The sequence below is a fragment of the Colossoma macropomum genome, unplaced genomic scaffold (assembly GCF_904425465.1).
Source record: "Colossoma macropomum unplaced genomic scaffold, Colossoma_macropomum, whole genome shotgun sequence".
Classification (NCBI taxonomy): Eukaryota; Metazoa; Chordata; class Actinopteri; order Characiformes; family Serrasalmidae; genus Colossoma; species Colossoma macropomum.
In genome coordinates, this window is record NW_023494793.1 from 21108236 (window position 1) to 21124352 (window position 16117).

Consider the following 16117-nt stretch of genomic DNA (forward strand, 5'->3'; position numbering starts at 1 on the left):
TTCTTCTTTTTTTCGTCTATAATCCTGGATATGTCACATACAGATATCGAGGGCCATTCTTTCCTGCTATGAGGTCTGCATTCATTGCTGCATTCTTTTTATGAGGTCGCCTACTTCACTGGACTGAAATACTCCGAAAAAAGACTGAAGGTACCATTATATTCGCGAGCTGAGCCCACATTCATCAAGGCGGTTTCTTCTGCACGACTTAGACAATAACACAGATACTGAAGAAGACGTGTTCAACTCTAATACTGAAAATATTCAAACTAATCACATAGGAATCCTCATGTTTTATGGTCACTTTAAGTCTAAACATTTAGCCCTAATGGTCACCTTGACCGTTGTCTGAAATTTTAGAAAATCTTTATTTCTCAGAGCTACAGTAACCTTTTAGAAGTCTGGAGGAGGAAAAAGATTACAGTTTCTTTTAACCGGTATATGAGGAGCAGTGCTGGAAATGCAGTGCGTCTACTGAGTTTAGAGTCAAACAAAATGAAAGCAACAAAGTCAACTCAAACCCGCCCAGCCCCCTACATATAACCTGCTCTTCAGACACTGATGCTTGAGCTTGAATGTATGTGAAAAAGGATGGTCTTCGAGTGTGTGCTAGCAAAATATATGCAAGTATAGTACGATTTGGATGACTAAAATTTCAAGTCTCAAAGTATCTTGCCCTTACATCTGTCTAATAACAGATGTCTGGCAAAAAAAAACAAAAACAAAACATACTAGCTCCAATGAAATGGCTCTAGCACAATGTTAATGCTCTTATAACTGACCAGCTGTGCTGAAAAGGAAGGCAAACATGAGTTCATGTGTGTAGACTTGATGGTGTAGGAGTGTGTGTATGTGTGTTGGCTAGGACGCAGTGGAGGTGTTGGGGCTCCAGCCCATCTGATAGGCCCTCTCCAGCGTCCGCTTACAGTCCTGCATCACTGTGCTGAACACTATGTGCGGATATTGCAGGACCAGTCTCTCCACTGTCTCCTCGTTCACCTTTACAAACACAAGAGCACAGGAAAGGATTCTTTTTAATCCAGAGAACTGCAGTTTTACTCGGTGATCAATTTTTCAACCATAATTGCATAAGTACACAGTTACATTATGTAAATACATTTACATCAACAAGTTTGTTTTGACGTCAGAAGATAAATACAGTAAATGGAAAGGATAGATTTCATCAATTTGTTCATTGAAATTCATCTTACAGTGTAGAATCTGCATTTAAAAAAAAATTTGTTGGCGTGGTTTCAATAAGCTACAAACTCTTCAAACTATGAAGGGCCATATGTTGGTAAACACTTTAATTCGCTCACTTTGATAACTACACAACCTAGAAATTACTAAATAATAAGTCTTAAAATTAATAAATGAACAAAAAGCTTGGGGGGTAGGGTCAGAGTTGGGTTGGAGCGGGGGGCGCTGGCTAGTGTAGGGGTTCAGGAGGACAGAATTGGGGGTTAGCACTGGGGCTGGAGGGGGGGGGCAATGTTGGGGCTGGGTGGCTATGGTTAAGGTTGTGGGGGTTATGGTTAGTGTTGGGAGTGTTGGGGGGTTATGTTGGGGGGTTTGGATTGAGGGTTGGGTGGGTTAGGGGATTACAATTAAGGTTGGTGAAGTTAGGGTTGGAGGGTGAGGGTTAGGGTTGTGGTTGGGTGGGGTTAAACAGAGCGTAAGAAGAAGTGTTACAGAATCAGAATCAGAGTCACTTTATTTTAAGTCACACACAAGCAATTTGTAGTGGTGAGCGCACACATGTATGACATACTAATACTGACATACATGAAATACTAAACTGTTCAGACAAGTACACAGAAAAATTATTCAAGAAAATAAGATATTAATTAGGTGAAAATAATAGAACAGAATAAATAGAATTGATAAATGAACATATAAACAGAATTATGTATATAATGAGAGACATAAGACAGTTAATATTAACGCAGCTACTTTTAGTGCACAAACTATACTTAAGACACTGATGCTTGCCTACAAAGCCAAAAATGGACCTGCCCCTCTCTAACTGAAGGCATTGGTCAATGCTTTTTTGAGCTTCAAGTACAGCTTGGCTTGACCCACCATCCATCAACACACGTGGAAGACAGGCATCAAGACTCAAGAGATCCCTGTCAGGTGCTGTGGTATTAGGTACTGTGCGTTTTGACTCTTTTTTCCTGTTTCTGGCAGTATCTTAGCTCAAGGATATCTTTAGACTCTAGCCTGTCTGCACTAGCCAGGGACGTATCTTTTGAGTGGATAACAAAGCACTTTTGTAAGTCGCTCTTGAAAAGAGCATCTGCTAACTGCCATAAATGTAAACTTTGTACCATCTCCTTCTGTGCCAAGTCTATTTGTAAATTTGGACATTTTACAGTAACAAAAATGAAACGTCACGACACCACGTGATAAATATATACTAAGATTTTCATAAGCAGAAAAAAAAAGATTAACTAGCTTGCCTGAGATGTGACCTACTGTGTTAGTGCCACGTATGAAGAAAACACAGGATTCCGCACATGACGATTCAGTATGCGCTGCGTTTACAGCTCTTACTAACCTACAGCTTTTGAAGAATGGCACGTGCAACGCGAGTCCTGGAGAGAATACAGACGCGTTCCAAGCTCTCTGAGATAATTACCCTTGTCCTCTGAGGCACTGAGTCAAAACAACTTTCCACCCTTTAACTTTCATCATGTACAATGTCAACAGTGTGGCACTCCGATTACGAATGAACAGCATGGGCCTCAGGAGAGCCTCTCTAATTGTTCTTCATTATAAGCAATCATAAATCTTTCCAGAGTGAAAATGAACATGAACATCACCAACATTCACATGCACAGCGAGGCCAGACAAAAGTGCAGAACTGTACAAAGTTGAAAAGGTTTGGTCAAAAGATCCTGCATTGGTCAAGATCACTGTCAAATCCATGTAAATACATAGAAGAGCAATTTAAATGACACTGTTACAAATAAAGGTGCTATAAAGGGTTTTTGGAGGGATACCATAAAACAGCCACTTTGGGCTCCCTAAATAACTTTTCAGTGGACATTTTTTTGTAAAAGAGATATACGAGACAGGGCTGTTTCTATTTATTTATTTATTTTTCCCTCTTTAGTTTTCGTTAGATTTAAGCTCCAATCACACTGAATGTTTGTATTTAAAGTAACAGTATTCAGGTTTACTTTTATTTTTTAATATGACAAAAGCTATGACAGTAGGTATCTGATAAAGGTAGGATAAACAAACATTTTTACGTAAAATACAAATCTACACACTATTAGTGATTTATTTATTTATTTTTTACACATGGCATATAGTGACAAAAAATTCATGCCTCAAAGTAAGACTCAGTCTTGTTGAGATTCTTGCCTCTATAAACGTCTACATCAATATACTGCTGTGCCAACATCACGCACCACCCTTCATTTATTTCATTTCCAATCAAAATGGCCATTATGTAGAATTTGTTCATTTTTCAGAATTTCTGATTAGATATAAGATAATCCACCTGCATAAGGAAGGGTAAAGTCAAAGAGAAAATGATATAAATAAGGTTCCCCAAACTGGATCACAAAAAACAATTAAAAGACAGAGAAAATGAGACTCCTAACAGCCATGCACGACCTATAGACCACCAAAACGGTCACCAGCAGATATATTGTACGGAAAGCTTTCATCTGTGAGAGACAGGAGAAAACAGAGCTCCACTTTTGCTTCAGAGCTGAAAAATTCCACGTTTCTGTCCATCCCTCCACTGTGAGAAGACAACTCAACACTATGAGTCTGAAAGGATGTGTAGCTGTCAAGAAGGCTTTACTGAGAAAAGGAAATGAAATTCGCACTAAAACACTGAAACTGGACATCTGAGATGTGGAGTCACGTTTTAGGACTGAAGAGTCAAAATGTGTATCTGTGAGTTTGTGAAAAACAGAGAATGCAACCAACTTCTAAGACTGAACTTTGGAGGTGTGAAAAACTGAAAGCAATTATATTATATAGAACTGTTTAGGCTTTTGTGCAATTTTTAGTTTTATTTGGATACTGAAAAATGCATAAATTGCACTTAATGGCTGTTTTGACTGGAAATTGAATAAATGAAAGGGTGGTCTCTGACCCAATTCTGACCCAATACTGTACGTCTTCATGCTTGTGATGTTCAGATTGCCTTTTACCATCAGTACCAACAGGCACATCTGCCTTAGTCAGAAACTGTCACATCCTCTGAGTGATATAAAATTGGCCTGTAGGTTTGCTGTTTGCAGTTTTAGCGATGCTAAATTAGCACAACAGTAGACCTCAATTAACCTACTTAGTAAAGAGTCAAACACAGAGTCTTGAGTTTAGTGAAGGACTCTGTAGCAGACTACAGAGTAAATAAAAAATGTACACCTTGTTTCATGGATAAAGCAGATTCTATTGACTTACAAAACATTACCAATACATCATACTACACCTTGCTCAAGCTTGCATCATGCAAGAGTCAGTGTTAAGTTTTCTCAAACAAAGCATACAAAATAACAGGTTCAGAACACTAACTCAGTGCACATGCTGCCAAAACAAGAGAAGATCCATATAAAAGCCTTTCTACCAGAGATTAATGTTTTTAATCTCGCAGAGATATCTGAAGTTGTGGCTCCTGATCGCTGGGGTTCTTCTTATTATGTTTTTTTTTTTTAAAGTTTTTATCTTCAAAGACTTTAATCTTCGGATCAGAGAGCTTCTTAATATCGTCTGACAAGCAATGTGTGGCTGTGACCAAGGACAAAGTGAAATCTAATACCCAGTCAAAGCCACAGTACTGTATTGTCCTGTATCCGCCATAGAGTATCCTTTTGTAGAGACACCAATATTTCTTCACATGGATAGTTTCTCACAGCCATATGCTTGGAGACTTACGCTAAGCCAAGCCATACTGGCCTGATATATTGCTCCGTAGTTTTATGCTGTTGTTCTGAGCCACGTGAAGAGAGCAGATTTTCCAAAATACTTAAATATGCCATATACAGTATACCCATGCTACACAGTAATAACAAGTACAGTGCAGATATCACAACTTCCATAACCACATTTTTGTTTTTATAGCCCAGTATAAAAACCTATTGGTGATGTAAATGCACTACTGGGGCTGGATTTGCTTTTACCAACAACTTTCTCAAGGCTTCAGCCCACTAAAACACTTCATAAAACTGTCAGATCTCACCATGTGTCGCAGTGCAAAATCTCACTATCCCAACAATAAAAGACTTGAAAGTGCTATATGAATACAGAGGGAGGAAATAAAGAACAAGCTAATATTAAAAGCACATTAAAGACTCTCAGATGTTTATGGTTTTGGATGATCACAGCTAATAAGATGTTAAAATTTCAACAGATGAGCTGCTCATGCATAACATACTGTGCTTAGATGTAGAATATGTTCACAACAAAACAACTTTGGGTCATTTATACAAAGTGTGATTTAACTGATGTGCTGGTTTTATGAACTTTAAAAGGAAAAAGCTCGCAAATAGACAACATTTAGCTAAATTACCTTTGAAAGTGCACACTAAACAGCTTTTGCCTCCAGCTTGAAGCCCTTCTTTTGAGTATGTGAAGAGCACACAAAGCTAGATCTCAGTAACGGCCTGCACAAACAGATTTATAACACCTCTAATGCTGCCTGCGCTCCATCCCCGGTTGTAAAGCGCTGAAATGAATGACTGGCAAATATTTCCCTGGGTTTGATAAAGACTGAAAGAAAGCCCACCAGAGACCAGGATGTGGTCTGGAAGACGTGAGCTGGGATGTTTGAATTTGAGGCTGATGCCGTGAAGTAAGAGGGCCTTCGTATTTTATGCCGTCGTAACGTTCGCAAAGCTGTCTTCAGTCCCAAATGATAGCTTAAATCACCACAAGACACAAGACAGCCTGCGTGGAAGAAAATGTGGCTGTTTCTGTTGGAAACGTGGTCAGGTATAACTAAACAGAACGCAGCCTGAAAATGTTACATTGCAGAGACCTGACGTCACATTCCGAGAAATGCGCTTGATGCTTTTTGTGAGAAGAACGGCTGAGCGAGGCTGATAGACGTGCACACTCGAGTGCTCTTTTGGTTCCTGACATTTAGCCTCCATTTATAGAAACAAACCCAAATCTAAATTTAAAGTGACTGCCACAAGTTAGATGGTTTGTTCTTTTGCGGTTGATGAAATAATAAATCCTGAAACACATAAAGAAAACTAATTAGTGCCATTTGTGTAAAGCTGTCATCCTTTAGCAGCCATAAAAGTAAGAAACAGCAGGCAGCCACGGAGCTTTGAGTGCTTACTTCATTTCTGCTTTTCCAAGTTCAAGACCTGTTTTTACTTCTTTCACCAGACTTCATCTCGCAGATGCTGTGACTGGTCATGAGCACAGCAGTTTGGTTAAGGCTTTTTGATGAGATTAGATGATTTTATTATTATGTTATGTTTGTCTCTGAGGTTCACTTATGGCATCTGTGCGGTTTTCTGTATCTAAAAAGAACATAATTACATTATGTTCTCTACATCTACATTTTCAACTTTATTTTTATCCCTTAGAATTAAACAAGCTGTTTTGTTACTTTGTTAAAGCTGATTTATGTAAATGAGGTCTGTTCTGATTTAAAAAGCAGTCCGAGCTGAAACACTCCTCATAACTTTAATATGAATGGGTGGAGCTAAACTGCTACAGGCTGAATAGGTGGAAATGTTTCTGTTTTCATGACATCACAAATGGTTAATTTAAAACAAGCTGTTACTGCAGCTCAGTTTCCATATCTGGACTAAGGAGTGAATAGTACGTTATGAAATTTTAACAATTCAACACTAAATACTACACTAAATTCTTATTTAAAGTGCTCATACTCTACATTTTCCTGTATTTTTTTTTCTTGATGTCTACTTAAGACATTTGTGCACTTTTCTGCATAAATGTCATAATTCATTTCTACATGACTATTTTACAACGTCTCTTTATCACAAACAATTAAATTGCTTGTTTTCATTACTGTTCCAGTCAGACTATATGTAAATGACCACTGCCCAGTATTACGCATCATTCAAAAAACAGTTCACTTTAAAACACTCCGTAAAGCTTCAGTGTGACTGTGCAGGGCCAAACTGCTGTAGGCTCAATAGGTTGATATGTACATGTGTTGTTTTTTTGTGACATCACAAAAACAATGAAATGGGCTGGTTTTGCAGCTGTGTTTCCATATATAGACCAATGGTACATTTTACAACTTTATCATTGAGATGTTATAACTCTTTGATTTCAAAAAATAAGGAACACTTTTAGGTTCTGTGCATAGGAGCTGGCAGGCACCCCTGATTGCCCAACACCACTGTAAATCAACACGGAGAGAGAAACTAAACCATCCCTCCACCCAAAAAACAGGGCCAATTTAGCATTCTTGGACTCTTGGCTACAGATGGCTGTGGTCTGCAGTCACTGTCTGTATTCAAGTCTGTCTTAAGCCAGGGTTATGTAGTTCTGCGCTGGTAGATTGTTTTTTTTTTTTAAACTGGATCTGGATGTAATCTAGCAGTGTATGCAGGTCAGTGACTCAAATCTGACTGAATCTCAACAATAGCCAGAGAAAATTTGACACTGCAAAAAAAAAAGCCCACAGTGTTTCTTTTGCTATCTGCAACTTCAAGTAACACAAGAGTATGTGTTGTTGTGTGAGGTTGGGGTGTTCAGTACAGTAACAAGTCAGAAGTAAGGTGGTCCTTAGCGAGTGATCTTCATTTTTTGGGTCGTCATAAAAGTCTACATAAATCAGATAGAAAGTGGGAGATTATTCAGGTTGTTGTTATCTAATCTGGTTGCATTTTTGTAATCTGTAATCTGGATCAGGTTTGAGCATGTTGAGATAAGTTTTGGGAATGTATTTACAGAAAGATTTAGGTGACTATTGACTTTGGTGTTTGTTAGCAACATTAGCCTCAAAGCTTCAGCACTAAACCAAAGAAGCAAAGTTTGGACACCAAGCATGTCTTGTCTAATTGACTAAATGTGGTGTGATTGGACAAATTTTTCAAATTCAGACGTTTTGCCAAACCATTCCTTTAAAAGATGTGGAGCATATGCAAGGCTTTAGCCAGTTATCCCACTCCTCATGACCTTGAAGTGCCCTGTTTTTTGAACAATTTGCTCTTTATTTCAGTGTGAGATGCAAATCGGCAACTCTTATTCTTAACTGGTGGATCTGTGGATACAATCTGTTCCTGTATCTGCTTACAAAGCACGGCTTTAAGTTATGGGTGGCTACTGCGGTCTCTTAGCCGCTCTCCTCTCTCCCTTCCTCTCCTCCATTACTATCATAACTTCTCCTCCGCTCCTGAACATTGTTTTCCTTGTCTCATTTCATGCTGATGCCGTGCATATCACTCAACTCTGCTGATATTTACTTTGACTCTAAAAGACTTGAGGTGCTGAATGGGGCGCAGGGGGAACTTTTAAGATGAGAACAGTCCAATTAGAGTGTCCAAAAATCTCAAAGAACCTCCAGTGTGCTTTACCACAGATGAGAAATACTTTTGTCAAAGCAAAGTGTTTTAGGAAGAAATGTGCTTGAAGTTGCTAGGCCGTGGTGGGAAGCTATTCTTACTAGAAAAGCACGGTGGCCTGTTTTGGATTTTGTGGCGAGGCAACAGCGTTGCGGAGTGTTATTGTTGAAACAGAACAGACCCTTGAAAGTTCTGCAACTCTCAGATCGAAGTTTCACAGGTTACGTGCGCTGACCTGTAAACAAAATGGGCCATAATTTTCTCTCCCAGCTTTTAGAAAACCCCTAGTGATCGACTTTTGGACTATACGCGCACACACATGCACCAAAAAAAACCCCACTACCACTGACTGAGAAAAGAATCTGTGAAAAATATGACATTTCAATTCCAGTATAATAAGACTTATTGAACAACGAAACTGTATTTTACTGAGGAAAGAATGCTGGAGTGTACAAAAGAGTGCTTGTTAAAGTGGGCAAATTTCTCTTTGATAAAAAGGAATGAGTTTTCACTGAGCCCTTGACGCTCTGCATCAAAGTCTGTGAAGAACTGAGCGAGGCCTTAAGAGAATTGATTTGATTATTTTGGCCGGCCTGGATCAATAGCATTCTTTCACAGTCCAAGTCTCCATACATTTAGCCCAAGGGCAGGAGAGAAATCAGCAGTGTTGAAGAGCGTGCCATCTCAATTTCTGACTGCTGCGCTATGAACCAAATGAAAGGAAATAGTACAAATTCCATCCACATTGATCGTTTAGCACTTGCTGAAAAAGCCAAACATGAAGGACGGCATTCTGTCAATACGCATGTTCACACCAAACAATACACTGAACTGAACAGTCTAGCTTTTGGCCACAAAAAATGAAGGGGGGTTGGGGTAGGGTTGGATGGTATTCAATTTTTTCATACCTTCATACCTTTCATGCCATCTCCAAATATAACGGATTTTCAAGCCATCATTCAATAAATGTTAAGCCACGTATCTAACAACTGCTAAATATTAAACATGACTACCAGCAAGGAGAAGCTGGCTAAGCATTAGCTTAGCTAGCATTAAAACAGCTCTGCCCACCATAAAACATGTTCGATTCTGGCTAACTAAAGCAATTTAAAGGAATGAAGTGGAGCAACTGGAGCTAAAGTGACAGAAAAATGGATTAACCTTATCTGATTCCATGGTGTTTGCGTCTGTAGCCCGACTGGTAAACTTAATGTTAGCTTAGCAAGCAGACTACAGACCCAAACAGTGCCACACACAGCAGTACCGGTTTGTTTCTGACTAACTGGTGCTCTGCTGAAACAAACATAAATGATAAAAAAATAATGTCTGAGAGAGCAAAAGTTAAGTGACTGGTGTTGGAGTGACAGAAAGTTGAAATCAAACCTGTTCTGTGGTGTTTGAGACTAGCATTTTGGCTTACTAAGGATAGCTTTGTTTGCAGGCCAAACATGCCACACACCCCAGCACAGGCATGGTTCCAGCAAACTGATGCTAAAATGACACCCTTTAGAGGATATCTAAGAGTGCAAAATCAAGTGACTGGTGTTAGAGTGAGAGCCCAAACTGAACCGTTGTTTGGGACTGTAGTGTTTTGGCAAAGCTAACGATAGATTCATAAAAGGCACCAATGTGCCATAAACCACAGCACAGGCTTGGTTAAGCTAACTGATGCTAAAATGACACCCATTTAGAGGATGTCTGAGAGCGCAAATGTGAGTGACTGGTGTTAGTTTGAAAGCTGAAATCGAACTTGTTGTGTGTGTGTGTGTGTGTGTGTGGCTCTTAGCTGATGCTGAGCCACTGTCATGCTTAGTTTTTCTAAATATTTTTCTAGCTCTGATTTTCCCATCATTTCGATCAGCACCACCCATTGGTGAACTCCCACACCACCATCGGTGACCCCTCTAAAATATAAATGGATGAAATGTGTTTTTTTATAGCTGTTCAGATGTGGAATACAAATCTGACATGTCGTAATTGTGAAATATACTCATCTATATCATGTTATACCTCATTACCATTATACTATCCAACCTCAGTTTGACTAAAGCTATGTATGGTGCCTCATGTAGGGGTGTAATGTTCAGGCCCTGGATATCAGCTTGCTTTATCAGTGTTACAGTCTAGCCCAAAAGCAACTGCAGCATCCAAAATACAAATAAGATTATGACAGCATCGGCGCATTAGCTGTGCGGAAAGGTAATTTACGGAGTAATTTAATTTGTCATGGGACCACGGCTAAGTAAATGGTGCTGACCCTCAACAGTAAGAGGCGAGAGAAGAAGGACAGCAGTCTTAGCAGGGAGAACTCTCTTTCAACAGCACAAGTAATGCAAATACACTAAATCAAAGACATTTTTGTTGTTCATGAGCAGAGCTTCTGCCAGGTCATTTTGGGATCAAGAAATGATTCAATTTGCTGGAGAAACTGCTAAAATTTTAGTCAGTCATTAAAAATAAAATGTGCCCTGTTACGGCAAAGTTATGGCACATTTAATATTATATGTTTTATTTTTTCCAATATGTTTTACTCAGTAAATAAATAAAAATTGTGCTCTACAATTTATATAAAATTGTAAAACACATTAAGTTTTTTCACTGTATTGCAGGGGTGCCCTGGTCCTAGAGAGCTACCACTCTAGTGAATTCAGATCCAGGACAACTGGCTCTAATATTCAGATTCCCCTGAAGGCCTTCATTACCTGGATTAGGTGTGTTAGATTAGTGTTAAATATCAACTCTGCCAGGACTGGGAACCGCTGCTGTACAGCACTTAGAACATTAATAAACATGTAATTTGACTGGGGGTGTTCAAAGTTTTGCAGATGGGCATATCTAATGAGGCTAGACAGTCATAGTGCACAGCAGCCATCAGAACACATTTTTAGTGTAGAAACAAATGTTTTCAAAGACATTATTTTGATGAGTATATAGCACTACATTCATTAAAAAAAACATGCAAGTTTGATAAAGGAGTAATGGACATGTATCTTATTTACTTTTGTATGGATTTATGGTGAATATTTAGTGGACATTGTCTCCAGCAGGATTTAAATTTGCCAAACCTGCAGTTTACTCAAAAAAAAAACATTATTTACCATCTAACAGAAACACTGGATATGAGAAAACATGATGAGCCAGCTGTGCCCCCTCTGCATCCTTTCATACCAGAGGTTCATTCATTTACTTCCCAGTCTAATACACCAAGGAGTAATTAATACAGATCATTCTGAAGAGTATTTCATTCCTCTCATTTTTCTTCTGATTTCTTCTGACTGCCTTTGTTGTTCATGCCATATTAAATGCACATTAACACCTCTCCAACTGACTAAATCCAAATAGAGTACTCGGATGAGGAAGATTAATTTTGAGAAAAATTAAGTTCTTTGTGTACTGAGCCTCTTATTCATAGGCCAAATGGTTAAACAAAATTCTCACACACTTGTCACTGGTTCATATTCATTTGCAGATAATTTCATAATTTTCATAAAAGAAGCATGACTAGCACGGCTGTATTTGGCCTAATGAGGTACCTCATGAAACACTAATCAGGCTGAACATAATCTGCGTTTTCAGCCAAGCCAATGCAGAAAAAAATGTTATTCCAATATTACTACTACTATTACTACTAATAATAGTAATAATAATATCAATAATAATAATAGTGATAGTGATAGTAGTGATAGTAGTAATTAAAAAGAGCCTTTGTCAGGTTATATATTTTTAAACATTCTTTTTCCTTTTAAGTGTTCTTATCTAACATATTGTGACACTGTACATTTCTGTACAGTACTGTGCAAAAGTCAGAGACCACCCTTGATTTATTTCATTTCCAATTAAAAACAGCCTTTAAATACAAATTCTTCATTTTTCAGGGTCAGAATAAAGCAGAAAACATTTAACAGAAAATTACACAGAAGCCTCAACAACTAAACATAATTTCAAATGTATCTGCCCTTTGCCTTCATTACAGCTTCCATTCTTTTGGGAAGACTTGCTTTTAGTTTTCAAAGAAATCTGCAGGGATATTTTTCCACACATCCAAAGTTCAGTCTTAGAAGTTGGTTGTATTTTCTGATTCTCACAATCCAAGTAATACCAGTTACACATTTAGACCTATATCTAAGATGCCCATTTTTGGTGTTCTAATGCAAAGTTCTTCTTTTTTGTCTACACTTTGTTGCCAGAAACAGCTTCTTGACAGCTATACATCCTTTCAGACTCATAGTGTTGAGTTGTCTTCTCACAGTGGAAGGATGGACAGAAACACCTGTGGATTTTCTCAGCTCTGAAGCAAGAATGGAGCTTGAGTTTTGACAATGAAAGTGCTGATTATCTGATGGTTTTGGTGGAATACCAAGGCCTGCATGGTTGTTAGGTGTCCCATTTTCTCTGTTTCATTTCATTTATCTGTTAAATCATTTCTTAAACTTTCAGTTTGACTTTCCTCTTTCTAATGCAAATGGATTATCTCACCTAATCTCAGAAGTATCTGTTGGTCATTTAAATAATAAATGCACATGAGAAATACATCTAAAGGCAGCTAAGGTGTGGTTGGGAACAACTTGTACTTAACAGACGTTTTGACTGTAAATAAACGAAAGTAAGTAAACGAAAATGTGTTTTTATTTCTTACTATACACGTATAATGACAAACCTGAACTGAATTAAATGTTGACAGCAAATTAAACTTCTCATTTAAGAAGCCTGGAGCTACAGCTGAAACTACAAATGACATCACATGTCAGGCAAGAAATGTTGTTTACCCTTTTTTCAGAATGTGGTTTCATCCCACAGGCATGTGGCAGATACCCGTGCCCTGATACCATCAGTCTTTTAGCGAGCACTCAACATTACAACATTACCATTTGCTGTAATCTGCATCACAACTGCACTCCGCTGTGTACTTTCACGTGGGAGGATTTCCAAATCTGCAAATTGCTTAATGGAACTAATATGTTAACATGGTCCTTAAATAGGGTTAACTTGAAACTGACGCAGTTGTCTCTATTGTGAGGCCTCAGGCCATATAAAGCAAGAAAGTACACCCACCCATGGACACAGTCATGGGAATCTAGCAGAGCAGCACTCTTGAGCTGCATTTTATGCTGCATAGCCAGTAAAACTCATTCACAGGGTAGATTGAGGACTTGAGGACTGCCTGGAGTATAACAAATGACCAGGGTTTCTTAACTTCAGAAACACTTAGAAATTCTTTGGAGTATTTTCTTAAGGTTTCTGTAATCAAAAATTAAATATTTCTAAGTAACGGAACTCTTGGGCCTAATTCATTAAAGCCCTCAGCAGACGCAAAATTTATAAGGCTGTGCAAAGCCAGTGCACCAGACACTATTTCCATAAAGAGCAATCATGATTCAGTTTTCAGTCAGATTTTAATCAAACTGCAGCGGCTAACCATTTCAGTGTGTGATATAAGGCTTAATAAAGGGGGATCTATTGAAACAACTCTCGAGACAATAGTTCTTAGGACATAAAGTCATTAACTCTCAGCTGACTTCAAGAAATTAACCTAAATACAAACCAGACAGATTCTCATACTGTCAATAAAAGTTGTATTAATGAGTTCATTTCCATGCACCCTAATTATATCAAACGCTTGCAGGAAAGCAACGTTATAAATTTCCGGGAGACACTTAGAAAAGAGGGGCCAAAGAAATCTCTCATCTTGTCTTGACAACTCAAGTGAAAAATATAAAGCAAATGCTATGTTTCTATCTGTGGGAAATAAGTATTGGAAAGCATGTCCTGCTGCAAACAGACTTTTCTTATGAATGCTTATGTGCCTTGTTACCTGACGAGAGACAGGCAAAGTGAGGTGAAGTGCTGGTTAGCAGGCTAACCTTTAAGCATTAGTTTTTCTTGCACTTTCGCCAAGAAAGTGCTAGTATGTGTTCATCATTAGCTGATGATTAGGGTTTCTGCACAATTTTTAAAAACAAATTTAATGCTTTTTAACCCGCTGGGGTCCACAAATGAGTCTGCGCATCAAAGTTGATGTTTCTATATATGTTCATCTATCTTTGTGATAGTAAAGTGCAGAAATGCAGTTCAAACATTTTCTCAATCTGTAGAGTCTGCCTTCTCAATTTCGTCTTATCGCGAGATCACATCCGAAATTATGAGGCTATGAAAAGGGATTGAAATTCACGTTATCTGAAATGAAAATTAAATGAAATGCAAAAAAATGAAATGAAATGAACCTTTTAGCCAACTGTGTCTGAACACATCGGAATTAGACCTCCGCATTTAACCCATCCGTGCAGTGAAACACCACATACACACTAGTGAACACACACACACTAAGGGGCAGTGAGCACACTTGCCCGGAGCGGTGGGCAGCCCTACCCACAGCGCCCGGGGAGCAGTTGGGGGTTAGGTGCCTTGCTCAAGGGCACTTCAGTCACGTACTGTCAGCCGAGGGGATCGAACCGGCAACCTTCCGGTCACAAGAGCGCATGCATGCAACTATTGCATGTATTAATGTCTGTTTTATTCAAACCGCATGGTTAGATGCACAGTTTTGAGACTATCATGAGACATGATCTTTGCCGTTTGCTGAGGACCACAATCACTGTCAGCTGGTTAGTTTTACTTGCTTGAGTGTTCTGAATTAGTTTAATATACAAAATGACAGTCTTTCAGATTCATCTTAGAATTTAATTTGGAGTCCCAATTCCCCCAGCAGATCTTTTAATATGGAGTATCAGCTGATACTGAGTCTTTGTGTTTTTATAAATAATATTACTGCACAATTATGTGCCAGGCTGCTAATTGATACTATAATAAAATGACCTGATTTTTAGAATGTGCTTCATGTGACATTCTTGATTGATATCTTTAGATTATTATTTTTTTTTTTTTAGAATGCATTACCTGTTCATTCTGAATGATGTATTCATATTCATTACATACCTATCGTCCTGCAGTGTTTATGTGGAGTGGCCCTAAAGAGCTTACCTTATCACACCTCATCAGTCCTAGGTAGCGCAGAGACTTGCTGCTCTTGGCGATCTGGGTAGCTCCCTGATCTGTGATCTCCTTACACCAGCCTGCATCCACCGTCTCGATAGTGCTGCTGTACTGCCCGATGGCTATCAGTGCTAGAGAAAGTAAGAGAGATGGACCTTCAGTCATTGGTGGCACAGGGCAACAATAGATGAATCTACAGATGACAATACAAATACTAGCACATGGCAAACTGTCAACCGCGACTAATGCAACATTGCATCATATAGATGAGAAGAGCCTGCAGCTCATATTTTCTCAGTGTGGGCCGCTGTTTGCTTTAAAGCCTCGCTCTGCTGATCCATCACTGCACTATTGAGCCTGGGCCACTTCCTCTGTAACTACAGCAGGAGAAGCTCCACTCAACTGACTCTGGCCCTACTTGCTCAGCAACTCCTGAACACACATGCTTGTTTTTATACTATATATATATATATTTACAATTGTTATGAATGCATTAATAAATGTTACCATTTTAATTATACTACTATCTACTTAGTGCCATACAAATAATTAAGCTATTAAAAAAAAATAATTAGCACTGTAAACACTTTTCATTAACATACATTTAAGTG

The 16117-nt window shown here is 38.6% G+C and overlaps 1 protein-coding gene across 1 annotated transcript in view; it reads right to left on the reverse strand.

Annotated features, from left to right (window-relative positions):
- Nucleotides 1-366: 366 nt before the first annotated feature.
- The window catches only part of fbxl17 (F-box and leucine-rich repeat protein 17), a 335686-nt gene continuing 319935 nt past the window's right edge, over nt 367-16117 (reverse strand). The window contains exons 9-10 of the mRNA XM_036578784.1: nt 15495-15637; nt 367-999 (exon numbers count right to left, since the gene is read on the reverse strand). Of these exons, the coding sequence (XP_036434677.1) occupies nt 862-999; nt 15495-15637 (281 nt within the window). The 3' untranslated portion in view covers nt 367-861. The remainder of the gene's footprint in view (nt 1000-15494; nt 15638-16117) is intronic.